This window comes from Hippoglossus hippoglossus, chromosome 19 (assembly GCF_009819705.1).
Source record: "Hippoglossus hippoglossus isolate fHipHip1 chromosome 19, fHipHip1.pri, whole genome shotgun sequence".
NCBI lineage: Eukaryota > Metazoa > Chordata > Actinopteri > Pleuronectiformes > Pleuronectidae > Hippoglossus > Hippoglossus hippoglossus.
The window spans coordinates 7,703,708-7,730,254 of NC_047169.1; the positions used below are offsets into that span (position 1 = coordinate 7,703,708).

Genomic DNA, 26,547 nt, shown 5'->3' on the forward strand with positions numbered 1-26,547 from the left:
TGGTGGAGGAGTGAAACTGACAATATGATGGTAGCATGCGGACTAAAGGGGCGACGGTCCGCTCCACTCCAGTGAAGTGGGGATGTCTACAGTGGGAGAAGAAGAAGAAGAAGAAGAAGGGGGAGGGTACCACTTTGTCACAGGCTGCTGTGTAGATTAACCTTTCAATTAGTTCTTATCAGCTCCCTGCTCCATGTCGCCGGAGCCTTTCCTCCTCCGAGGTGGTGTTGTTGTTTTTATTCTGTGATTTTCTCCGGGACGTCGCTGGGATGCGTCTCCGCACATTCCCCCGATTAATGAAGAGGAGTATCCGGGAGAGGAAGAAGCAGGGGGGGAAACTTGAAGAGAGGGAAATAATCGACGGTAAGCTTCCTCGTTTCTTCTTCCATACTTGTTCTATCCCCCGCGTGGAACTTGAGCCGTGATGTGTTGTGTCTCCTCGGCGGATCATGTGTGTCATGTCCTCCTGGGTGCACGATGGGGGGAAACGAGAGAAACACATGATTGAGGATCGGTGATGGAGGGAGACACTCTCTCCCCCGGCAGTCGTGTTAACTTGTATTCCCTCCTGAACACCTTCCTCCGGGGCTCAGTGTTCCCCCTCATCGGGAGGTGGTTAATGATAAAGAGGTCATGCCAACACAGCGCGTTAATTCCCCTCCCGCTACTTTTATTCCCTTTATTCATCCCATGTTTAATGTTTACAGAGAATTAACATCTCTTCTTGTGTGTGGAGGGGAAAAAGGTGGAGGAAGATAAAGACGAGGAGGAGAAAAAAAAAAAAAAAATAAAAAAGGCGATAGTGATACACTCTTGAATCTGCTGCTGGGAACGTGTGATTCCGGTTTTCGGAATGTTTTCACTTTAAAGCGCGTTTTATTTCTCTAATGCAAACACATGATAGATTTAACAAACAGCCAATTAAAGTCCAAAACGATCTAAATCACTTTCAAGTGTAACCAAGTGTTTCAAGGAGGAATCCGAGTAAAGGTGGCCCCGGTGTTACGCCACTTCCACATGAGGTTAAATACTCATCTGAGTCAATCAGAGACCGGCACTTTAACGCTCGTTACGTCCCATTTGAACGTTGATGGGTAAATAAAAACAAGTTGTGGTTTGCGGGGGCGGTAAAGTTCGCGTAACGTGCGCGAGTGATCTCGCTCGATCACCGGAGGCACCTTAAGAGGCGGGTCGAGGGGGTGAAGTGACAGATCGCGCAGCCAGTGGCGCGCCGCGTGCACTGCGCTCATACATAAAGATTGACATGTGCTCCATCAAACCAGAAGTCGGATCTCGCCCTCGCAGCCAATATTGAAGTCGCAGGGGGGCGGGCCCATTAGCGGTAGGTACGGGTTTAATGAGACTCCATTGGATTGTAATCAGCGTCATGTCGGATTCATGTAAACTACAACATTGTAACAAAATGGCGACTGTTTAGGTGACAATCGGTAACGCTCGGCGGCGCTTGTCATCTGTCGGCTAGGACTCGGCGCAGCTTGGACTCGGCTCTTCGTCGCAGCGGTCGCCACCGGGAATCGTCGGCTCGTTACGCGGCTGTGATCGGTTGGTAACGGCAGCTGTCACCGGGAGGCTCCTCGCGCTCGCTGCTCGGTTCCTTCGTAGCGGACGTCGAGCTGTCAAAAAAAAAAAAAAAAAAAAAAAAAAAGAAAAAGTCGCGTGTGGACGAGTAACGGTTAAACTTTACGTAGATTCTGCGCCCTTTTTTTGATTTTTCGCGTTCGCTCCCTCGTGTCGCAGATTGAGAAACGTCGCGGTGGAAATAACGTGCTGCGAGTGTAAGTGTTAACTTTGTGTGTGTGTGTGCGGGGGGGGGACATGTTAAAAAATATCTGACCTGCTCAGGAGACGGTTTCTACTTTTTCCACCCGGAACTTCTGCCACAAGTTTCTGCTGCCACCGTGTTGTTTGCTGCTTTTTGAACCGAACCGAGTCTGTTTAGGAACCGACATCTGCTTTTTTGCTGTGTGGATTATTACTGTCAGGCAATGGATTAAGTCTAATTTCTTCAGCAGCCATGACAGCTCCTGCATCTGTTTCTTATCCATCTGTTTCTCGTGTTGTAGCACATCTTAAAAGTCCCGCATTCCTCCAGCTTAGCTTTTATACCCACTTTAGAGAATGTGAATAATGAGATCATTTACATGAGAGGTCGCTGTTTTGAAAAAAATGCACATGACCTGTTTGTTCTTTCTCTCTTTTTTTTCAGGTTTGATGTTGGATTGATTCAATATAGCTGCACTTCAGCTGCTAACCACCTTTCGGGGAATTACCTAGTGCCAACTTTTCCTCGAGATCACCGCCAGACACCCAGGATTGAGAGGACATGCGTGGATGCTGGCGTGGAACATAACTTTTTGACCTTTTCACCAAGGATGTGGATGTACCCAGTGTTCAGCAGCAGAAAGGGGGAACCTGTATGGATCACATTTTTGTGCGTCTAATTGTTCAACCATGGTAAAACTTGCAAACCCTCTGTACACGGAGTGGATTCTGGAAGCAATACAGAAAATCAAACGGCAAAAGCAGAGGCCGTCGGAGGAGAGAATTTGCCATGCGGTGGCTACGTCGCACGGACTGGACAAGAAGACCGTCCTTGAGCAGTTGGGATTAAGTGTTCACGATGGCTCTATTCTCAAGGTTACAAATAAAGGGAGCACCTCCTACAAGGACCCGGGAAATCCCGGAAGAGTTGGATCAATCCCGCCCGCAAATGTGTCTGTGCCATCAAAGGAACCTATATGGAATTCAAGCGATCTGCGCCATATCGATTGGAATAAAATACTTAACAGGGCCATTGAGGGCCTGGATGATAACCACGGCTCCTCGCTGAAAAACATTGAGAGGTATCTGAGGAACCAGGACGACCTCTCGAACATTGTGGATAACCCTGCTTTCCGGCAGAGGTTACGGCTGGCGGCCAAGCGGTCGGTTAACAACGGCAGGTTGTCAAAAAATGGACCCCGGTACAAGCTCAGCCACGGCGGTGTCGATCCAAGGGGCTCCAGGTGTCTAACTACGTCCCCCTTGGTCCTGACGTCAGTGACACTCCTCCCCCATGAACGAGACCAGGTACACACACCTTGGCCTCTGCATGGTCCTTCCCATGTCACCCTATGTCTTCTGTTGCTGTCAGGGAGACACCCCAGTGACCACAGCAGTTAATACACTGCTTATTACTGTGTTATTGATCTCAATCTTCTCATCCAACACATCCTTTTGTGTAGCGAGAACTTTTCTGGAACTTTTACCAGTGGTTTTTCTATGGTAGCACCACCGAGGAGGCAGGGCGGAAGTTAAATCCACCACTAGGAGGAATGTTATTGAAAGGACAACTGCGCTCTTAATCTTCTGGTCTCTAGCTCGGTGGATCAGAAGCAACGCCATCTAGAGTGTGTGTCCCTTTGGGGCTGCGTTTCTCTCGGCCTCTATAATAAGAGAGCTTGGATAATCAGAAAGTCATGCTGACAGTGTGTGGTAGGCAGTCTGCTGTAGGCTTCCCAGAGGTTATGTAACTCTAGCCTAATGACCTTAAGGGATGTGGCTGGCTGTCTTGTGAGTTGCAAAGCGTTAGTGAACAGAATTGGGATATTTTATTGGTAGTTTGCGCGGACACAAACAAGCGTAAACTAGTCCTGACGAACAGGGCCGAGGAATGGGAGCTGGAGTATGTGTGGCAGGACAGATTTTTTTTCTTCTCAGGCTTCATGCAGCTGTTATGACCTTTGTGCTAACTGAGATGCCCCAGAGAGGAAATAAAACCATATAAACAAACTTCCAGGTTGCATTGCTTCCGCTGCTTTGGCACCTCGGGGTTGGTTTATAGTTTACAGAGATTGTGTTTCTATTATAGTTCGCACTTGGTTCGCAGGAGAATGTGTCATGGAAAATTGTTTTGTTTTGTGCGGCCCTTTAAGTGTGGTGCACAGTCATCTCGGTAGTTTGTTGTGAAGTCTTTTTTTGGCAGCTCGTGTGTTGAGACTGATGAAGGTGAAGTGCAGTCTAGTAGCTTATGCACAACTTATGCAGCCGAAAGTTGCTCGCAGCACTGTCGGCCTGTTCCCACCAGTTTCGCAGCGAATAATCAGGAAGTGACACCTTGATTCTGCAGCCACAACTGTGACAGTGTCTGTGGTCAGGCCAAAAGTGAAACCGAGATGTGTTTAGAGACACGGTGTCCTGCGCCGGTTCTCATAGCAGAGGAAAGGGCCTGCTGTTTTCCATTTGGAACATTTCAATCTATTGCTCTGGGGCTGATGACATCACCTGGCCCGGCGCAGGTTTACCATTCACTTCAAAAGGATGAGACGTCGCTGGCTGTTCGGCTGCTGAAGCCCAACGTGTGTTGAGAATAAGAGATAGTTTGAGGTAAAAAGAGCAGTCTTGGTTTAGAGTTTATTAGATTCTGAAGAGACTCTGGCAGGAACAAAGGGAAGGAATGAGAGTTTTTTTTTTTTTTTTTCCTGCTGTGTTATGCAACCACTTGAGCTCTCTCTCTCTCTCTCTCTCTCTCTCTCTGTTTTTCTCTCTCTCTCTCTCTCTCTCTCTCTCTCTCTCTCTCTCTCTCTCTCTCTCTCTCTCTCCCTCCACCGGCAGTGTTCTAATAGGACCCCACCCCCTCACTCAGGACAGCCTGCTCTTTTGAAGCAGCGTAATTTCCTGTAATGTACTTAATTTAGAATCCCCAAGTAAATCATCAGCGTCTCCTCAGCTGTGTTTATTTCTCTATTTGCACATTTTCATGTCGTGCAGATCGCAAATTGCTATTGGTTCTAATCACCAGACCTAAGAATATTTCCTGATTGAAATTAATTCTCCGGTTCCTGGATTAGACGTCATGGCGCAGTCATTGGAGACAGTGTTATGAAGTGAAGGCTTTCACTTGCCTATCAGCCCCTGAGCGTTTCATCAGCAGAATGCACAGGCTGCACATTAGCACTGATGTCTTATTCATTCCGAGCTCTTTACACAAGTTTTTCTCACTTGTATCTATAATTCTCTTGTACAAATCATATTTATGACGTGCGTTAAACACAAAATCTGAGTTTTAAGACTCACTGATTTCCGTTTGCCTCCAGGCTACATAGTAAAAATGACATGTAGTTTCTGTACATAACAAGTAGTAATCACAACCCTGAGGCCTTGTATTCACATGCCTTTGGCTGTATTTTTTTTTTCTCAGTGATGAAGTACAATGACTTGTGATCAAGGACAAATACTAATATTTCTTTGTGGCTGCCACAAGTGAATGTAGTTTGAACTTTCATAAGCCTTTTAATTGACAGACCTTGTGTAGTCAAGTTAACAAAACGTCAGGGTTATGAGTTGGGCTGCAGCTAGTAATTATTTTCACTATTGATTAATGTTTTTCATTAGTCCATAAAATGTCCTAAAGTAATGAAAAGCACATTTTACGAGCTCTACGAACCAATGATGTCATCTTGGCTTGTTTTGTCAGACTAAAACAGTCCAAAATCTAAAGATGGTGACTTAATAGCTCAGAGAGAGAGAAATGAACACATTCAAAGGGCTGAAACCAGAGATTGCAACTTGATAAATGACTTAAATTCTCTGTTGATTCTCACAGTTGTTTACTTTTTGCCAAACATCCAATTCTTTCAGCTCTTGTGGGATATGAATGATACTCAAGACCACGACTGCTCTACAAGTTTGCAGTTGCAGGCTATGTATTTAATATTTCTCCCGTGATGTGAGACAGAATGAAAATCACTGATGACTCATTGTCTGAGCTGTGGCTCAGCTGTGTTATAACCGAGAGGTGGTGCCTCATCACAGCAGCATTTTTGGTGTTTTCGTGCCCGTAATCACATCCCTGCAAGCAGCAGTCAACTCCCAGTGCTAGTGCCGCTTTCAGATATTGACCTGGCAGGTTGGAAAATAGAGTAATCATTGATGTGGCGGTGAACTGCTTCCCCTTCACTGCAACAACTAATTGATACAACAGCAAGGAACAATGACCAAATTCACAGCGAATCCCTGCTGCGTCTCTCCCCCCGGGGTTCATTTGGATGGTGTGACAGGTTGTAAAAGGCGCTCCTGTCGAAAACAAAGATCTCCCTTAATTAAACTGTTGGTCTGGAAGAGGTCAGAATCAATGTGGATTTAGAGGTCACAGATTTGGTGGAGGACTGTGGTGATGATCTGCGTCATAGAAAACCGGGAACTAATTATGGGCATCCCCAGAGTGCCCTTCAAAGCTGCACTCAATTGTCGAGGCCTTAGTGTGTAAACTGATGATGAGGTTGGTTATTTACGGTCACACCCTGTGAGCGTTGTTTACCGTTAAATTCAGGAAAGGAGGCAGCCGCTTGTTTGATGCTCCTCTAGAGGCTTGGGTATATGATCTAATATTTAAAGGGACACCCTGTGAATCCCATAATGCATCAGTCTGACAAGTGTCTCACAGGTTCTGACTGGCAACTGAATGAGGGATGACACAAAGTTTTTTTTTCCTGCGAAGTCAGCCTTTCTTCGTTTTGAGTAATCAATGAGAAAATCCTCTTAAGCGGCGAGCTCATATTTTACTTCTGAACTTTTCCGTAAGCCCTTAAATGAGTGTTTGTTCTGAGACTTGCAACATTTACAGTGGATCATGGCAGCAACAATGAGAGGCACGTTTTATTATTGAGGTAATTTGATTACATGCTGGTTAATCCTTTCAGACTGGAGTGCGAGCTTTAAGAATTGGATTAAGCCCTTAAACTATGATTACTAAGATCACTTACCCATTCAGATGTAATGGATAAAGGACGTGGATCTAAAACGCAGCAGATCTCTGAGGATGAGATTCATTTATTATTCATTTCAGTCTGTGAGAACTCAACTCCTTCTCTTTTTTTTCCCCTTCATTCTCTGAGCTTATGCTTCTAGTTCATATGTTTGAAGCTGTTTCATTAAATCCACACACTGGTTTTTATCTCCTCTCCATAACCGGCAGTATGTCTACAGTGAGCTCAAAAAATCCTGACGAGATAAAATGTCAGAAAAACAAACAGAGCCCGTGCCCGTTTCTGTTTTTTAAACAGTTTGTCTCTGTTTGTGTTCCCACCCAGCTCCGGGTCGACCCTATCCCAATATGCAGTTTCTGTCTTGGAACGAAAGAGTCAAATCGGGACAAGCGGCCAGAAGAGCTGCTGTCCTGTGCAGACTGTGGGAGCAGTGGTAAGTCGCCCCGCAGTCACTCACTCACCAGCAAAGCATATTATTCAAACGTGGAGCCAAATGTTGCCGGTTTTTAGCTTCTGTTTGCTTGGAATCCTTTACACTGTCGACCAGATTCTTATATTTAGTAAAATATTATATCGTTGTAATCCTATGAATGAAGAGAATAATATGGAATTATCACCCAGGCCGAATGATAAATCTTAATTTTAGAATAGTAGCAAGAAGGGTAAATAAAAATAGAATGTCAAAATATCTATAGCAGCAGTTTCATATCAACCATTTTATTGCTTTTATGTGGTAATATTAAATGGTGACTTTTCAGGAAATTCACTTGGCTAAATATTTAACCAATTTGTTTAAAATGTCTGAAGCCTCTCAAAAATCAAAGCACTTTAACTTATTGAAGCCCTACAAATTCATTATATTAAGGTGACGTAACCATTAATTTTAAGTGATATTAAAGCATCCTTAGCAGTAAGTCTAGAGACAAATCAGTGATTATGGACACATTTCTGTCTTGTGACGATATTGAGTTATTATCGTCATATAACCGAACCCCGGCAGCATCAGTTGTCTGCATCAGTCAAGCAGATGTTACATTCTTACTCCACATTTTTCACTTCCCTTTAAGGGATTTATTGGGAGAACAGTGTTCAGATTGAGTGTTTGAAGGGATGTAAATTGCTTGCAACCCTCAGTGGGCTCAAGAAGGGCAGATGCTCCGTAAGTGGCCATTATAGAATCTGAAATCATTTTCGCTCAATTCAGATTCTTCTTATAGCGTGCACCAGGCGCACTGGATCAAAAGATCAACCCTTTTCCCTGCACAGATTGGTGGCATTTCCTTTACAGTTCTTTAGTTCCCCACAAAAAGCGGCTAACCCCCCATAAAATTACCTCTGCCAAGGAGTCATTTATGTTTGAACAATTATTTTAAATGCCGTAAGGAATTGTTCTCCTGGTGACATTTTTATAGCTCAAATTTGACTAAGTAGTGTCGAGGTGGTTTTCATTAACCGCTCCTAGTGTACACAAATTGTTCTCTGACTGTAAAACAGCTGTTTTACAACCATGAGAGGGAGCAGGGTGAGGGGGAAGGCGAGCGTTTACATGACTTTCATGGATCGGCTTCCATTAGAATGAGTGCTGCTACTGTTTCTGCCTCGTTAGGATCAAATTATCTGTAATTAGCGGCTCAGATGTTTGATCATACTGTTTTTAGGCACAACTTGTGGCGGGGGCAAAAGTGTGTTGCGGACATGAAGGCCCACCATTGTTTTCGGTGTTGTAATATGTTAATATTTAACCTGCCTGTGTGAATAAATGGAAAGTCTTAGTCTGTGACTCAGTGTCGGTGAAAGTGTGTCAAGCTAAAATGCATTTCTGATTGCATCTGAAGGGCATCCATCATGTCTGAAGTTTTCCCCCGAATTAACCTCAAATGTGAAGAGATTACGGTGGCAGTGTATCGAATGCAAAACCTGCAGTTCCTGTCGAATACAGGGGAAAAATGCTGTAAGTATAACGTTGCATACATCTTTACTCACACCCTTTTTTGTGTTGTTGGCTCGGAGGTAGATCTCATTTTGTGCCTCCCTGAGGATTTTCTGGTTTTCCCTCAGATTTTTAAAGCCTCTCTTGTGCACAATTGGGCTTATTTTTCCAAAAGACTTTAAATGACGGAAGGGGTGTTACATGTATGCAACAGGGACATCCCTCACACATGCCTGCTGTTCCCTTTCAGGACGAGATGCTGTTCTGCGATTCATGTGATCGGGGCTTTCACATGGAATGCTGCGACCCACCGCTTTCAAGAATGCCAAAAGGTGAGGTGTTTACACTGTCTGGCTTCTCTGTTTCCTCCTCCGCTGTCAAATCAAAGCCTTTTCTTCACAGACGGCCGTTTGGGGCTGTCACTCAGCACACTGTGAGGCTGCAGTGGCTTATTAGGAGCTTTGCATGCATATCAAATTATTCCAGCATCCCCGGGGAGATTTGCTATCTCTGGATTACAGGACTGACCCCACAGCGCGGCTTGTAATGATGGTGCATGTACTGTAGTAGGACATTTGGCAGGCAATTCATACAAGTCACATAGCTTTGCTCAACAGTCTGACACGAAGTCTATTCCTCTGGACAGAGAATTGACCCAATGTTTTTCTTATGGATTTTCGCTTTGTGCTGAGTAATTGATTGTCATTGTGAGCTGGTGGGATTCTCGCCAGTTCGCGGTATTAAAGGAGATGTTTCAAATGAATATACTGTATGTCCTCCGAATTGATGAAACTAACCCAAACGATACTCTCTGTGTTTGGACACCCTCCAGGAACCTGGATCTGCCAAGTATGCAGGCCAAAGGAGAACGGGAGAAAACTGCTGCACCAGAAAGCCGAACAGATCAAACGTCGATATGCAAAGCCAATCGGAAGGCCCAGAAATAAGCTCAAACAAAGAATGTAAGTGTGCAGAAATCTGTAAGAACAGGCGCTCCTGTTGAAAATAATGAGATGGCACTCTGTCTGACTTCTTTGCTAATAACCGGGAACACAGCAACATTCTAAAAAGAAGTTCCACGGGGTCACAAATACAGTTTTCAAAACAACCCCCAGGTTAGCCTGACAGTAAGATGATTACCCCATTGTACCATTGTAAACATCCAGCGCAGCTTACAGGCTGGCTCCGGGGTTCAGCTTGGACCTGATGCTGTCGTGTGCTGTGTTGTGAGTTTCCTAATCTGAGCAATTACTTTGGTGAGCACAGTCACAGATAGCTGATAGAAAATGATGGTCAAAACTCCCAAAAATAAGACCCTGACTGTAGCGAACTCACCAAGCTGTGAAGAAATCAAGAAACAGGGAAATTCTAATCATAATTAGTTACTGACTCCTGACACTTCACGGAGTTGTTTTGGATGACAGTGCCCCCAAAATCTCCAAAACCTTTCTCTTATAGAAATAAAGAAAAAGCTCAGAGATCGAAGTTCAACTCAGATACTTTATTTAAGTAAAGCAATACCACAATGTTAAAGTATTGCATTATTTTAAAAGTCCATTATGTGCAATTTTACTACATAAACCCATATAAGTATTGTAAGCAATCTGCATTGAAGCCATTATTCATACCCCTTATTCAGCGTGGTCCCTTTTTAACAATATGCTGTGATACATTACAGTGTTAGATTAATATAATTGTGCAAGTGCAATGTTGTGGCAGCTTTTCAATGTTGCAGCCGGTAAAGGTGAACATCTTTATATAGTGTTAGGAAGGTTTATTAATCATATTGCACCATATTTCAGATGTTTATCAAATGTTTTATTTTTTAAAGTCTTAATCTGCAAAGTAACTAGTAACTAACTAGTAACTGTACATGTCAGATGAATGCATGGGAGTTCATAAAGGAGCGTGATATGAAAATACTTGATTAAAGCGCACATACCCCAGAATTGCTGTTGACTCGAGCTGCTTTCAGACATGCACTGAACTCCACAGCTCCTCCACATTTTCTCCGGAGCTGGTGCATGTGTGAACGCAAATATCCGAGTGAGACGCTCCACAGTTTCTGCGGACTTTCTCCGCCTGGCCTGATAGTATAATGTCCGTAGAAATCCAGGAGAATTCTCAGCGCGACAGGCGCAAATAAACAAAAGAAAACTAATATCTCCGGGTGAAAAAGCGTAGTCGTACATGTAGAAGACACCAACGAATGTCTCTAGAGAGTTTGTGGTGATAAGAGCCGGTGTCTGTGTTGTCAAGAAAATCACGTGATCTCTGCAGCAGAGGTAATGCGTCACTTCCTGCCTCTGCTCCACCTCTCGCCCGAATAACGCGTAGAATTCGATACTGTTACAAACGTCTGTGTGCAGAGAACCTCCCCCTGTGTTATGCATGTGTGAAAGGCAAACTGCGGATAATTTCCGTAGCCAATTCTTCGGATTTTACCCGCAGGTCATGTCTGAAAACGGCTCCAATGTGCTTATGCAAGTGAGATTTGACCTTTTAAAACACACTGTCTGTTGTTGTTCTTGTCTTTGCAGCTCTCTAACCCGTGGTGACGGCTGCATGGTAGCACTTGGAGGAAGGGGGTCACCTGGTAGGGGTCAAAAGATTACCGTCTGTTCCACACCTTCATCTGGTCATGCTGCATCTGTGAAGGACGCCAGAGACAGATTGGCTGTTGCAGACCCCTGTTGTGCGGTCAACGCCACCCAATTCACCACTTCCACCCCCACCACCACCACTCTACCCCTCACGCCCACCTCCACCCCAGCTACACTCACCGTTAACAAGAAAACCAAAGGGCTTATCGATGGGCTTTCCAAATTCTTTACCCCTTCTCCGGTGGGCCGTCGCTCGCGAGCTGTAACCGTCGAGTCCCCCGCCAAACAGTTAAGCTCTCGAGACAAGGGTGCGCCCAAACTGTCCAAGCCCCCAGAGCTGTTTACCTTCGCTGCTGACGCCACGCAAATGATAACCCTCTTGTCCTCTGCACTTCCTCCGGCACCTACGCTGCCGGGATTTAGCCCCCCCTCGCAGGTGTCCAGCAGCTCCACCTCTGCTAACTCGCCCCAGAGCTCTTCCAGCCAGTCTAGTGTTCCTTCCCTGAGTAGTCTCTGTAATAGCAGCCAACTGAAGGGACTATTTGACGGACTTTCTCACATTTATACTACTCAGGGACAGTCGCGGAAAAAGAGACTACCTTGCTATGCGCCGCCTAAGCGCATGCATCATAAGCAGGATTCACCTCACGCATCCAAAACAGGGCCCCAGCCTCTTGGAAAGAACGAGTTTACTAAAAATAGGTTACACTCCACATCTGCGGGGCCGGGCCGACCCAGAGGACACCCATTTAAGATGGTCAGTCGTTTCAAACGTAACCCCTTCCTTAAAAAGCACAGGACACTAGGCAGGCTGAGGTATAAAGTGAGCCCTCAGAAGGGACCCCCCTCGCCAGGAAAGGGAGACTTGACAGACGGAAGAATTAAGCCTGAGAATAATCATGGTAAGCAAGGCTCGAAACTCCAGCCAAGACCTGCGTCTCCTCACCTTTAAGTTTCTTCTTTGTTTTGTTTTTAAAGCTTAACACTCGCAGTTATTATTTTTTTTTCCAGACTAGAGCTAATCTTTTCTTTGAGAGGACACCCTCAACACTCTAACAGACTACTAATCTTCTGCTTAATTTGAATTCTTTTAGTTTCCTAACCCAGTTTCGTTGCGTTTTGACTTGGCTGCGGAGTTTACGTGGCTTCCATCCTCTCGCCCGTTGGCTTTTTGTCATAGTGCATGGCCCACTAACCCCCTCATGCTCCTTGCTCTGCTCTTGACCCTCTGCTGTAGTGCCCACATTGTGATCACTACATAGTAGAGGCTGTAGTCACATCAGTGCTCCTCCTCATCCCACCCTCACTCTCGAAATCACTGTCTCCACTCAACCTCACTTCCAGTGGTCATTACACACATACAACCCAGTGATTCACCCACCCAAGTTGACATGATGATTATAGCCGGAGGTGCAGCAACCCTTACATTTCATCGTCTTCAGGAGTGAAGTCACAGTTTAAGAAATCACACGTAGGAAAAACAAACGGCTATATGTTTCAAGCACTTCTAAACAATATACGGCACAAACATACTTACTGCAGCAGTACATTTCCATAAATATGTTAATGACAGATCACTTCCACAAGTAATGGGTTTTTGTTTTGGTGGTTAAGTCATGGTGTTGATGTCTTTCATAAAATTACTGCCTGCTTTCCAACATCAGTTGCTTTTCATGTCGACACTTGCTCTCTTCACTGCATCTGCTTCTTAATTCATGGGAAACTGTCTTGGTGGATGACTAAGCACATGAAAGCGGTTACGCAATTAGAGTGATTTAGTTTCACTTCATTACATTAGGGATTTTCATATAAACATGCAAAGATGATACATTATGAAATTCCTCAGAGACATGGCCTCAAACAGGCTCAGCAGCAGCACTCACAGTATAAGCACATTTGCATAAAATGCATTTATGAGATTATTCAGCCACGGCTGCTTCAAACAGGCCGCTGCTGATCTGCTATCTGATGGGTTGATGTTGTGTTATTGTGCTTGTAACAGGCCACAACGGGGACGTGCACGTGAAGCAGGAGGCCCAGACGGACTTTGCGGCCATGTCCAGAGACCACGTCAGAGAGGAGGACATTGAGACGTTCAAGTGTGTCCAGGAACTCGCCGCACAGGTGAACAAACAAGGCTGACCTTCCTCAACATCAACTGCCGTTTTAGGCTTAACCAAGCAGTTTGCAGTTTTGTTTATTTTTTGAATTTTTTGAGCTACAGTCAGTTGACATGGGAAATGCAATATTTATATTTAATAATAATCTCATTCATCCTCAGTTATATCCACGTCTAATTCTGTCAGGTCAGCATTAACAGCTGAGTTGTTTTTAGTAACTGAGCAGTTTGAAAAGTTAAGGATGCTGGTGGGTGAGACGGGTGACATTATTATGTTATGTATGATAATAAACTTTATTTATATAGCACTTTTAACTATTGAGTTAAGAAAAAGGTGGGGGACAAAAGTAAGTTACACACAAAAACAAAACACAACTTGTCCCAAACCTTCTAAAAGCTTTGGGATTTAAAAACAAAAAAGTAAGAAGATATTTAAAGGACAGTAAAGAAGATACTAAGGCCTTATTCACGAGTCAGAGCCAGCAGAGCCCAGACACACGGGGGGGGGGGGGGGGGGGGTTAGTAAGTTCTTGATGTACTTTGAGGATTCATGCCATGATTACCAATAAATAATCTTTTTAAATGTTTTCCTAAAAAGGAAATTTCTCCTCAAACTGTTCCTCATTTCAGTAGCCTCAAGAAAAACATAATATTTCAAAATTCTATATTAATCAAAGATTTAATATACACTAGTGACACATTTTGGTTACATTTAGTTTCATTTTCACATGAGATCTGTGAACTATAGTTGATTTGACAGTTTATATAACAATAATAGAAGCTGGTGAATAGAGACACTATCATTGAATTATGTGGGTCACTATATTTATGTTTTTGTTCCATCTTTTCGCAGAGAACTGGATCTCTGGTGAACACAGACTCCTTGCGTTGCCCTGCCGTTATTGAATTTGGGAAGTATGAGATTCAAACCTGGTATTCGTCGCCTTACCCGCCTGAATATTCAAGGTAATGTTGATTCTTGCACAACAATTTTAATGCCAGTTTCTTTCCAACATCCTTTTTGAAATAAAATATCTATTCATGCTGAAGTACAAACTGCAGCTCTCCCTTTTGTCTCCACCAGATTACAAAAGCTTTATCTGTGCGAGTTCTGTCTGAAGTACATGAGAAGCAAAAACATTCTCCAGAGGCACACAAAGAAGTGTGGCTGGTTCCACCCGCCAGCCAATGAAATCTACAGAAAGGACAACCTCTCTGTATTTGAGGTCAGCTTCCCTTCACAGCAATAAAGCAATAACTGTATGCTGCATGAGATTCCACTGAATGGGCTCTGGGAGGGAGGAGGAGGAGGAGGAGGGAAAAATGGGAACGGTTTGAACAGTGTCCTCTTGCTCTTTTTTTATTCCGTGCTTAGGTTGATGGAAATGTCAGCAAACTATTCTGCCAAAACCTCTGCCTGTTAGCCAAGCTTTTCCTGGATCACAAGACCTTGTATTATGATGTGGAGCCGTTCCTCTTCTACATACTTACAAAGAATGATGAGAAAGGCTGTCATCTTGTGGGCTATTTCTCCAAGGTAAGAGTTACAGAGTGATTATATGGGAAATGAAGGAATACCACACATCATTTTTGAATGGCGACACAGACTGACCTGTCCATTGTTGTATTTAGCTTTATTCCCACAGTAGTGCTTAAGTGCTGAGTCAGTTAATGAGTCATAACAGAAACACCAACTATTCACGTCCTCCAGCCTCTCAACTGTGTGGATTTGCTACTTAATCTATATTACAGAACTTTAAATTGGATATTGCTAGGTTTTGAACTGTGATACTGCTTTCAGACATGGGGCTGTATGTGAGAACACTGTTGTTGTGAACGCGTCTGACCTGGACAATCTCCTGCGGCGCTCGTCATATGTGACATAAAGAGTCGGGAGAAAGTCCGCACTTGATTGTCCAATCATTTTGCAGTGTTACTGTCTAAAAACAGCTTTAGTTAGACAAAGTAAAACAATTTTAAAGAAGAGTTTTTGTGTTGCGATGTATATTTTCAATTTTATGTTATATTTAAAAAATATAACTGTTAGATAATCAGGAAATAACTTCCAGATTAACTTTTAAAAAAAAGATAGTCATATTGTGTCCATAATTCAGAACCGAGTAAACCTCTTAGTGTGAGCTCATCACAGTGTGTGTGTGTGGTGTGCACGTGCATGTGCACCGCTTTAGACAAGGACAATGGCAGGTGCAGTAAATTGCCAGCTTCAGCAGAGCTCTGACATACTTGATCTGTTTCTCCTTCCCTCAGGAAAAGCTTTGCCAGCAGAAGTACAATGTCTCCTGCATAATGATCATGCCTCAGTACCAAAGGCAAGGATTTGGAAGGTTCCTTATTGATTTCAGTAAGTTCCTTAATGCTTTCTTAGACCGCTGGACTGACTTTTCTTTTTTTCCTCTCTCTCTTTCTCTCTCTCTCTCTCTCTCTCTCTCTCGTTGGTCTTGACAAACAATTCCAGATTAAGGGGTGAATTTGTTGCTTGTGGCAAGGTGCTGTTATTTGGTTAAGGCTTTGAAGTGACCTAATCAAGAGTATTCGAGTTCAGTGCTCAGGCAATCACAGCAGATTAGCCCTGATAAACATTACATTATGGCTGCATACATTATTTGATGGCCAATAGCATTTCAGCATCGCCTGAAGAACGTTTTCACAGAAAATGCTCCCAATTCTCTTTCTCTCTGCCTCAGATGTGATGAGGTGTAGATGCTCCTTTTTCTTTTTTAGTCCAGTAAATGCAACACATACAATATTTAAAGCCTCGCAGTCCACTTATGAAAACAGTCGCTGCCTTGAGTGGATTTCTGTGTTCAGTGTTTTTCCTTCTTTTTTTTTGTCATTATAGGCGTTTTATTATTTCCAAGAGTTGTCTCTTTGCTGAGTTTGTGTGATGAGGAGAAGTGGAAAAGGGAGCGAGTGCGGAGAGGGAGGCAGGGCGGTAATGGAGCATTTGATTTCCTGTTCACTTTGGGAGCCATTGAGACACAGAGATGCGAGAGGATCTGTGATATTGAGAGTGTGCTGATAACAAAGACAGGGATTAAGGGAGACTGAGCACAGCTGAGTTCTGAGCTCTTTGAAGGCTTTATTGGAAAATGTAGCTTTGGAGCTGGAAGTTGTTTAGATTAAGCTTCTCTGTTATATTGGACTGTATTAGAGGAACACTTTGTCTCAGGTAGCTGTGAGAGCACAGACTTAGTGGGCGCTCGTGTAAAAAAAAAAAAAAAAAATGGCTTCTTTCAAATAATAACTCACCCTTAAAGCAGCTCTTTAGTGTTATTAATGATAATATACTTGTGAAATCACACAGAATGAAACATTACTGTTTTCAATTAATTTATTTGAATATTCATCCCTAAGTGTTTGTTATCACAGGCTCCTCTTCTTAGCTGTAGTAATGAATATTGTGATGATTACTGGAATATTATGTGTTCACTGTTTGGTGATTAGATTTGCTTGTTTGGTTCTCGGTAGTGGGTGCACATTAAAAGGCATTAATTAATTTATTGCCCGCTCATAATGGATGACCCTTGACAGGGCTGCTATAAAACTAATTAAACACAGATACACATTAGTATTAGGTTTTTTTTTCCTTGTACGTTATCTCTCCTAAGTGCAGTCTCTTGTGAGCAATGATATCCAGCTGCTTCTCTGTCGCTTTGCTTCCTCTGAACTCGCCTCGTTCAACCTGCTCTGTTGCCCTTGACAGCGTGTATCACAGCATCTGACAGAGGTTGAAGGGGAGAAAAAGTGATTGCCTCATCTCCCTTTATACTATTTGAAGGTGAAATCCTAAGCAGGGTTCAGTGTCACATCCCTACATGAATATGCAATCCATAATGGTGGGGGGGGGGGGGGGGGGGGGGTGTATATCGAATTGCAGTTTGAAATAACCCGGCAGCAGCGGCGGCCTCTAGCTTGACTAAAGCATTTTGTTTTTGTTTGAATTGTGTCTTTTTAGGTTACCTTCTCACCAGGCAAGAAGGACAAGCCGGCTCCCCGGAGAAGCCCCTGTCAGATCTGGGTCGCTTATCTTACCTGGCATATTGGAAAAGTGTCATACTGGAGTACCTTTATAAGCACCCAGATAAACACATCAGTGTTAAAGGAATAAGCAGGGCCACTGGGATGTGTCCGCACGACATCGCCGCTACTCTCCAGCAGCTCGGCATGATTGACAGACAGGATGGCAGGTCAGTTTCCGATCCGCAGTCTCCTTCAGCCGTCGCTGCCATTTCTGTACGCTGTCTGACTTATCCAGGCCATCGGGTATTTTTAACAGCGTATCCATTAATGCCGCTGAATATTGACAGAAGTAAGTCAGGTTAAGCACCCCCAAGGACACGGAGCACCTGGTGTCCCAAAGAGTTCGTCTTTGTACTCATATTTAACCACATATCACCTCCTGTCTGAGTTATTTCTACTCTGGCTCGTTCTTCTGCGGACACAAACTCACGGGCTTTTCTCACTGTGATGCAGGATTGTGTTGATCAGAAGAGAGCGGCTGATCCAGAGGCACAAGGAGACGCAGAGGGCGAACCCACGTCAGACCGACGTGGACCCCGATGCCCTACGCTGGACGCCCTCAACGAGTATCAACGCTGTCCTGTCCGAGGAGGAGAGGGAGGCAGAAATGGATGTATGTTACCTCGTTCAATTATCAGGCGCCAGTTATTTGGTTACACATGCCTGCAATGCTGTGACTGAATGTTTGTTTGATGAGCTAAGGAGTTCAAATATAGGGCATTAATGGGAAAAGCATTCTCACTGTCAGCAGGCATCTAATGTTGTGCAAAATTGCCCTAAATCAGTTACCTACATAATTAATAGTGCTGAATATTCCATGAAATTCAATCTTTCCACGGTTGCTTAATGGAAATGTTTCCTCCATGACGGGCCGACATCCAATCGGCACGCTGCTTTTATTACCAGGAGAAACCTACAGTGATTCATTTGTCATGATGTTAATTCCAATCTCTTGTTTTCCCATTAGCCTCATTGCTCAGATGTTGGAGCCGTGCGTGCGCCTTTCCCAGAGATAATGCTTCTTGTCTGTTTAATTACCAGGCTGAGCGGCTGAAGGAGCAGGCCAGTTGCTGGGAGAAGGAGGAGAGAGAGGGCTACATGATGACTCACGGTAGCAGACAACCTCTCACAAAGGTCCACTGCAAGGTCCCCTACAGGACGTATGAACGCCGCCCCGCGCCTCCCTGGAACAGGCGCATCCAGCAGTTGCAGGAAGTCAGCGATGATGAAGCGGATGATGACGAAGACGAGGATGACTCCGACGTCTCTGATGGTTCACCACCCATCCTGACAAAAGCCCATGCGATGCTCGCAGCCAAGAGAAAGGTGACTTTTATTGTTTGTTGACGTGATTCATTTTTAGCACCAGAGGAAGTTGCCCTTTTTTCCCCTCTGTGGTATTTCCTCTGTGGTTATCTGGGATTTTATTCCATCACAATGTGGAATTGAATGTATATCACAAGATTTTTTCCTTCATTAGGGACCATGTTGTGTACTCTAGTGAGATGGAAAGGTTTGATAAATATTCATGAATTCACTGGAGGGTTCAGTGGCTTCTTCTTGTCATCTGCAGCCTCCCCGCGTGCCTGCAGCTGTAGATAATAGATTGTGTTTTCACTGCTAGTGTCGAGACTGTGCAGGATAAACCTTGTACTATTGTCAGTGGTCATGGTTAATTTACTGCCCTCCTCTATGCTTTTCACATCTGTTCTGTTTATATGGCACTGCCCCCTTGTGCTGGAGATAATATTACAGCCAGCTGCGTGGTGTCAGGGAGACCTTATCAGCAGAAACTGTATGGAAACCAGAGGAGAATGACAGTGGCTGTTGGGGTTTATTTCAGTGCATTAGTTACAGTATTGATTTCGCATTCTTCTTGTGGAGGATTTCGGAGGAAGAGCGGTTGAGTCATAGTGAGCCGGTGGGAAACAACTGGAGAATGTAAAATATAGACTGTGGTTTCTGCTTTCTTTGCCTGTCTCATTTGTGGTTTTCCACACTAGTCTGCATCGCTCAAACGTTTAGTCTAACAGTGCGGTTTAAACGTTTTACATTCAGCACAAAAGCCTGAATGAATTTCTGCTCTATCCTCATGGAGGTCATCCACCTAGTGCCCTAGTTTTTCAGTCTGCAAAGCGAATTTCACGAGGTTTTACTGTGTTTTCACTGGCTGTTCTTGTGTTTGTGTTTCAGAGAACCATTGTCCTTAAGAAGAGAGGGCGTAAGAGAAAGAGAATAAACAGCAGCGTAACAACAGAAACCATCTCTGAGACGACTGAGGTGCTGAACGAGCCCTTCGACAACTCCGAGGATGAGCGCCCTATGCCCCTGCTGGAGCGGACCTGCAGAGTGGGCGAGAGGGAGGAAGAGGAAGAGGAGGAGGAGGAGGAACGGAAAGACAAGCCGCCGATAATGCCAATGAAAAGGCGGCGAGGTCGCCCGAGGCTGGAGAAAAATGCACGGAAAGACAATCTTGAACACTGGAATGAAGGTATTTGCATCTTGAGTGTCATAAAAATACCCATTATTATTCTACATTGAAACCATTATTATTGAAGTGTTTTATTTCTCGTAGAATTATTTTATAGCAGAATGTTCTCTCTCTCTGACAAAACAAAAACAATGTGGTTTTTTAATTGTTATTTTTGTTCTACAGGAGCTGACGTCCTCTCTAAGAGACCCGGCAGACCCCGTCCAGTGAAACGGAAGAAAGGCTGGCCCAAAGGAGTGAAACGTGGCCCTCCCAAATGGAGACTAAAGAATGAACGAAAGATGGGCTTTAAGCTCAACCTTTACACGCCCCCTGAAACCCCAATGGAAGCGGAGCAGCACCACATTCAGACTGAAGAAGCAAAAGATGAACCAGACCAGGATGTTGCCGGCACAGACAAGGGCAGCAAAGCTGGCAGAGGCGTGGCCAGTCCAGACATCATGTCAGAGAGGCTCCCCTCTGAGCCCTCGAGTCCCGCTGACCATGCCTCACAGAAGTCAAGCTCCCCTGAGGGATCACCCGTCGCTTCGCAGGTCTGCTCACCTGCCGCTTCGCCTGGCCCCTTCTCCCCCCGGCCTGACGACAGAGGGGATTCCCCCGAACCACCTGAAGACGAGCAGCAGGAGAGTGAACACGAGCAGGAGTTCCCAGCCAAAGATGCGGAACACAGCACACAGGGAGCTGTATCACTGGAGAATGAGAACGAGGAGGATGAGGAGGAGGACGAGCAGAGAACTCTAATGGAGGATCAGGATGCGGATGACGAAGAGGACAGTCACACTAAGACGGAAGCACCTGAGAGCAGCAAAGCAGAGTTGGAACAGTGTTGGAAAGAGATACCTGAATGCCCCCCACCTTTTTTAGATCCAAAAGAAGACAATGACTCTGAGCTGAGTCAGCAGGTTTCTACAGTAAAATGTAGTGATGAGGAACAAGCTACCGCTGCAGAAAGCATCCAGGAGACAGCGACTGACACAACAGTAGCATCACCACCATCTGAAGCTGTAGCAGTTGCTCCAGTAGCAGCCGTAGACTCTGATAACCCTGTGGACTCTGAGTCAGAGGAAGAGAGCACGCCGAGCCCTTGTCCGGATCAACCGCCTTCTCAGAGCGCAGAGAGGCAGACACTCAGCCCCGTGCTGAGGGAGGATCCCCCAATCTGCGCTGAGATTGACTCAGAGACGGCCCAAGCTGTTCAGTCCCTGACGCAGGAGACCGAACGAGAGACTGTGTTCCAAGAGTGCGTGGAGAGCCAGGAGCCCTGCAGGAGCCTGCAGACCTACACCCACGTGGCCCAGAGCCCCCAGCTCACCTCGCTGGATGACTGCCCTCAGTCAGACCACAGCAGCCCCCTTTCCTCCGCGCAGTCCCATCCGAGTCAGTCAGTGCGCTCCGTTAACAGCCCGGCTGTCTCCATCCTGGAGAGCGGCTACACTCAGATCAGCCCCGACCATAGTGCCATCTCAGTGCCCTCGCTCCACAACATGGAGACGAGCCCCATGATGGATGTGCCGTCCGTCTCAGATCACTCGCAGCAGGTCGTGGACAGTGGCTTCAGTGATCTGGGCAGCATCGAGAGCACCACGGAGAACTACGAGAACCCCAGTAGCTACGACTCAACCATGGGGGGCAGCATCTGTGGGGCAGGCCCCTCCCAGAACAGCTGCTCCTATGGCAGCATCCCCCCCAGTGGCCTGGCCCAGAGCAGCTGTGCCGTGAGCCAGCAAATGGCTGCAGTCAACCCCGGCAGCTGCGGCATGATTCAGCAGAACAGCCTCAGCTCGCCGCCCCACTGCAACGTGAAGTCGCCACAGGGCTGCGTGGTGGTGGAGCGGCCTCCCAGCAACAGCCAGCACAGTCAACACAGCCAGCGCAGCCAGCACAGTCAACACAACTCCCACAGCAGGCACGGCCCACACAATCAGCACAGCCAACACAATCAGCATGGTCCACACAATCAGCTCAGCCAGCACAGTCAACACAATCCCCACAACCAGCATAGTCACCACCACAATCACCACCTGCAGCACAATCAGCTCAGCCAGCACAATCAGCACCCTCAGCATAGTCTTCACAATCAACACAGTCAGCACAGCCAGCAGCAGCCCATGGCACAGTGCGCCATCCCCACCAACTTCACCACCACCATGCAGCTGGCAGACATCCCTGAATCTGGTAACCCCAACTTCGCCCTCTACGAGAGGATCAACCACCAGGGGGAGTACGGCAGCGGGCACTACACTCAGTCGTCTGGACTGAGTCTGGCCAAACTGCAGCAGTTCACCAACACGTTCATCGACCACCCTCACTCGCTGCCTTTCAACCACTCGGCCTCACACCCCATAACATCTTATGCAAACACGCCCTCGCTCTCAGCGCAGCACTCCAGCCTGGTCTCCTTGTCCCAGACCCCCCATCGAGTCCCCAACCCACAGGTGCAGGCCACCATGACCCCTCCCCCAAACCTCAGCTCCCCGCCGCCCATGATGCTGCAGCGCAACATGGGCATCTCGCCCTCGCAGCGGATCCAGCCCCAAATGGCCTCCAAGAGTCACATCTCTGCACGCTCCAAGTCGGCCCCACTGTCGCACCACCAGCAGCAGATGTACGCCAGACCGCCACAGACTGTGGCCATGCAGGCGCCATCAAGGACGCTGGCCGCCATGCCGCGCATGAACATGAGCATGAACATCATGCCAGCGCCCGCCTACAATGTCAACTCCATGAACATGTCCTCCCTCAACGCCATGAATGGCTACAGCATGAGCCAGCCCATGATGAACAGTGGCTACCATGGCAACCATGCCTATATGAACCAGTCACCCCAGTACTCTATGCAGATGGGCATGATGGGAACACAGCCATACCCCCAGCAGCCCATGCAGGCTCCACCACATGGCAACATGGTGTACACTCCAGCTGGTCACCATGGTTACATGAACACAGGCATGTCCAAGCAGACCCTGAAAGGTGCCGTTCATCAGGCGGTAACTCTCCGCAGGACCAAGCTGGTTCCTCTCACGTGCCATTTTGCTGTTTAAAGATGCACTGATTTGGCCTTGTTTTATTTTGATTTTTAATTTTTTGTTTTATTACTTAAAAAACCAGCAGCAGCACTTGGAAAGAATGCAAAATTTTTTCATCGATGAGTCAACTTTGAAGCTAATGTTTAAAAAGTATTTTTGTTCCTCCAGATGGGAAGCCTTACATCATTACGATGAAAATCTATTTAATTAGTGTTAGTGTCTCTGATGTGTCTTTTAGAGTTGGGCGGGTTCGGATCTCAGACGTAGAGATTTCATCAGTGCTCTTGCAGTCGTGTAGCAGCCTCAAATGAAGCCATTTAATGTGCCTGCTACAAGTGGAGTTAGTGGCTGTTTGAACCTGTTCAGTGTACCTGTCTAACAGTGCTGGCAATTAGTTTGTACTATACTCATGCCTTTGTATATTTAAATTATTGTACTTATTTTGTAAAGTGACAACTAGCATGCTTCAGTCTCTGTTAGTGACAGTGCATTGAGTAGTACTGTACAAGTGTTGTGCTTAATAGCAAGCCATTTTAAAGATATCTGGCCTTTATTAGGTTTCCCTCCACGGGGAGAAAGATGAAACTATATTTTGTTAATTCTAATAATGTAAAGAAATGTAAACTTAGTCCTGTTTTCTGTTCTGGTTTGAGAGGTTTTATTGCTATGTATGTATAATTCTGAAGTCTTTTTGTAACAGATCTCCTTGAGGCAGCTTTTCTGTTTATAAAGCAGACTGATTTCTGTCAAAAATAACAAAGCATATCTCAGTGTTTGTACCCAGAAAGATTCTAAAACATTTCAAAATGTCCAGAAGTGTGGCAGAATTTAAAAAGAACTAAATGATTATAACGACAAATAACGAGAAAGAAAATATAAATTTAGTCCAAAGTCGATATTTTACATAATGCCTTTAAAAGCTACGTTTTCATTCCATCTGTAGATTTGTTTTCTATCTTTATAAAATGTTGGATTTATATTTTACCGAAGTGTAGAAGAAATAGCGCCTGTGAATAGACCAAACTAAGCTAATGGATTGCATGTAAAACGCAACTTGTACTTGTGTTTTTGTTTATATTGCTCTTTTGTAGACTTTGTACCTGTACAGAGTTGCTGGTAAGAAACGGGGGGGGAAAATACCTGGCTATGTGCACAAAAATGGGACAGAATGACATTCTTGTATTTATGACTTTTCTCCTTTTGTCAGTCACTTCAAATGCTGTACATTTTAGCATAAGAATAAATTATGATTGACCATGTACCTGATTGTTCTCCTTTTAATTTGAAGCAGCCAACGAGAACGCAGTGCTAAATGTTGAATTTGTGGGTAATTAACGTAATTACGAAAAAAGTAATTTGAGATAGACGACTACAGGCAAAACAAGGAAACTTGACTTAGCTGCTCTCAGAGCTGATTAACTTTTTAAATTTCACCCTCTGAAAACTTGACATGAAAAGTCAAAGCAAAAACATTCATGTAGTTTTGTTAAAGTCCCAGTGAAGTGAAAACAATACAAAAGAAAATAAATGTGACGGCAACAGTTGACAGTTAATATGAAAAAAAAAACACACTTAAAGAGAAAATGTTCATATGCTGCTGAGTCGTTGATTTGTCTGATTTGACGTCTGCTGATATTTACTTGACACGACTTGAACTTAATCTCTGGAAGGACTTAAATCTTTTTTAACGTATAAACTCGAGACTGGACTAGAGCTCGTCTTTCAGTGCTTGTTAAGTGATTTACATTTGTCTAACTACTTAAGACTTGAGTATAGAGCTCGTCTTAAAAGTCTTGAGCACTGACTTGTGTCAAATAATCTATCACCTAACTTGTACTTGTCCTGAATAATTTAAGATGTAACTTGAACTTCTCTTGATTTACTTTTGACCCAAGTTTTAAAATCATCTCTGCTCCAGGGAGTCTCTTTGCTCCAGGAGGTGCGTGTCCAGCTCCCTCAGCTGCTTCAGGAAGCCCCAGTTGGGGATGATCCGCCTGCGTCTCTTCACGTGCTCGACGGCGTCGACCACCGTCATGCCCTCGCAGATCATGAGGTACGCCAGGAAGAGGGTGGCGGACCGACTCCTTCCCATCACGCAGTGCACCAGCAGTTTATCTGCGGACAAGTCACACGATCAGGGAGCTGCCACATGCGGTCTTTAACTTTAAAGGTCACGTCAGTCAAATTACAAAGATAATTTTGTTCACATTCTTGCTAGTAGCATCTAGCCATGCAGGAAGTTCAAGTATGATTGTCTTGGGCAACTCCCCGTCGTCTTACTCTGAGGATTCTTCAGCGTTTCTTCTATGAACCGAGCCGCAGAGAAGAAATACTGGCTGAGGTCGAAGGTTTGGACGTCCTCTGCGACCACGCCATAGTAGACGACGTCCATGTCGCTGTAGTAACCAGCGCCGGTGTCCACGCTGTTCCACGTCCCCTCCGCTGCGTTCAACACGTGCGTGATCCCCAACCCTCTCAGATTGGACTTGTCCTTTGCCGTCTGCCTGCGAGAAGCCGGCGTGAACATTATTTTAATCCTCTATTGTTTTATTCACTTCAGTAATTTCACAGCTTTTTACTCACTCGTCTCCGATGTACACGTTAGGCCAGACCTCGTTGACATGGGTGTAAGCCACACTCCCACGGTTGAGGATTTTCTCCAGCTCATAGCCCCCAGGTGTGACATACACATCCACTGCACTGGATTCCGCCTTTGTTACATTTCTCTTGGTGCCAGTCTTTGACTTGTGAGAAGCCATTTCTTCACCGCGGCTGCTTTTCACACACGATTTATTAGCTTAAGGGGGAAAAAGAAACACAACACTTGCTTTTTCATCCCCCTCCACTTCTCTCTACCTCTGCAATCATGACCAAAGAAAAAAACACTTTTGGGTTATTGCTTTTTTCCACATACATATTCAGCACCACTCACCAAGAGATTGAAGTCTGTTTTCCTTCTTGAGAATTTTGTTTTCATCATCCTGGCAGCTTGTTGTGAAGCAGTCCTTAAAGGCAGAACATGGTACGGTTTAATTCTGGCAGGCTCAAGTCAGGGCAGCGATTGTATAACCGCTCTGTGACGGGCATCAAATGCGGAGGATATTTTTAGGGCTGTGATGTGGCAGGCCCCTGACCTTAGCTGCCACGTTCCCTGCCTGTGGGGAAAACTTCCACCCCAGCCAGTCCCTGCCATCCACTTCTAAACACACAACTTTAATCTCCGCTGCTGGCAGGGAGCTGTGCTTATCCAAACTTTGCATTTGCCAAAGGATACCCATATTCACTGGAGTGAACAGGGCACTCGGAGCTTTTGCTCAGCCGTATGAGCAACTCCCGGAAATTGTGTCAGCCTCTCTTAGCCTTTCTGCATATCTGCAGACACAGGGAGAGAGCGTGTAAGCGCTGCCTCGCAACACCCGTTAAGGATGTTCTGCATCTCCTGGAGCCTCTCGGGGCCAAAAGAGAAGTGAAATGTGTCAGACTGTTAGACAGATGAGGTTTTTCACAGGATGGCAAACGTCTTTGATTCCCGGTTATATGATATGCACGGTCCATTCAGTGATCTAAATG

The 26,547-nt window shown here is 45.3% G+C and overlaps 2 protein-coding genes across 6 annotated transcripts; one reads left to right on the forward strand and one right to left on the reverse strand.

Moving 5' to 3' along the window:
- kat6b (K(lysine) acetyltransferase 6B) lies at positions 1-24,236 on the forward strand. Of its 3 annotated transcripts, none has more exons than XM_034571421.1 (17): positions 1-363; positions 2,228-3,090; positions 7,092-7,200; positions 8,603-8,718; positions 8,948-9,029; positions 9,530-9,659; positions 11,238-12,202; positions 13,303-13,424; positions 14,273-14,385; positions 14,504-14,645; positions 14,795-14,956; positions 15,688-15,781; positions 17,396-17,627; positions 17,914-18,073; positions 18,502-18,786; positions 19,654-19,951; positions 20,117-24,236. In XM_034571421.1, exons 2-17 carry the CDS (start codon positions 2,473-2,475, stop codon positions 22,990-22,992), a joined length of 6,504 nt encoding a protein of 2,167 aa, XP_034427312.1. In that variant the 5' UTR covers positions 1-363; positions 2,228-2,472; the 3' UTR covers positions 22,993-24,236. The 3 variants fall into 3 exon arrangements, with proteins under 3 accessions (XP_034427312.1, XP_034427311.1, XP_034427313.1); XM_034571420.1 differs by lacking the exon at positions 1-363 and adding an exon at positions 1,348-1,796; XM_034571422.1 differs by lacking the exon at positions 1-363 and adding an exon at positions 1,351-1,796 and having other exon boundaries at positions 11,238-11,293.
- LOC117753363 (dual specificity phosphatase DUPD1-like) lies at positions 24,038-26,061 on the reverse strand. 3 transcript variants are annotated; one of them, XM_034571434.1, is made up of 4 exons: positions 25,910-26,061; positions 25,561-25,749; positions 25,258-25,481; positions 24,038-25,092 (listed from the first exon to the last, which is right to left on the reverse strand). In XM_034571434.1, the coding sequence occupies exons 2-4, from the start codon at positions 25,734-25,736 to the stop codon at positions 24,881-24,883; spliced, it is 612 nt and encodes a 203-aa protein (XP_034427325.1). In that variant the 5' UTR covers positions 25,737-25,749; positions 25,910-26,061; the 3' UTR covers positions 24,038-24,880. The 3 variants fall into 3 exon arrangements, with proteins under 3 accessions (XP_034427325.1, XP_034427323.1, XP_034427326.1); XM_034571432.1 differs by having other exon boundaries at positions 25,561-25,774; positions 25,910-26,054; XM_034571435.1 differs by lacking the exon at positions 25,910-26,061 and having other exon boundaries at positions 25,561-25,890.
- Positions 26,062-26,547: the final 486 nt, after the last annotated feature.

Coding starts and splice junctions, on each gene's coding strand:
- kat6b (XM_034571421.1), top strand. CDS start 2,473: ATGGTAAAACTTGCAAACCCTCTGTACACGGAGTGGATTCTGGAAGCA. Junction 3,091..7,091: donor TCCCCCATGAACGAGACCAG/GTACACACACCT, acceptor GTTCCCACCCAG/CTCCGGGTCGACCCTATCCC. Junction 14,386..14,503: donor TACCCGCCTGAATATTCAAG/GTAATGTTGATT, acceptor TGTCTCCACCAG/ATTACAAAAGCTTTATCTGT.
- LOC117753363 (XM_034571434.1), bottom strand. CDS start 25,736: ATGGCTTCTCACAAGTCAAAGACTGGCACCAAGAGAAATGTAACAAAG. Junction 25,482..25,560: donor AACGTGTACATCGGAGACGA/GTGAGTAAAAAG, acceptor GGCTTCTCGCAG/GCAGACGGCAAAGGACAAGT. Junction 25,093..25,257: donor AACGCTGAAGAATCCTCAGA/GTAAGACGACGG, acceptor ACTTGTCCGCAG/ATAAACTGCTGGTGCACTGC.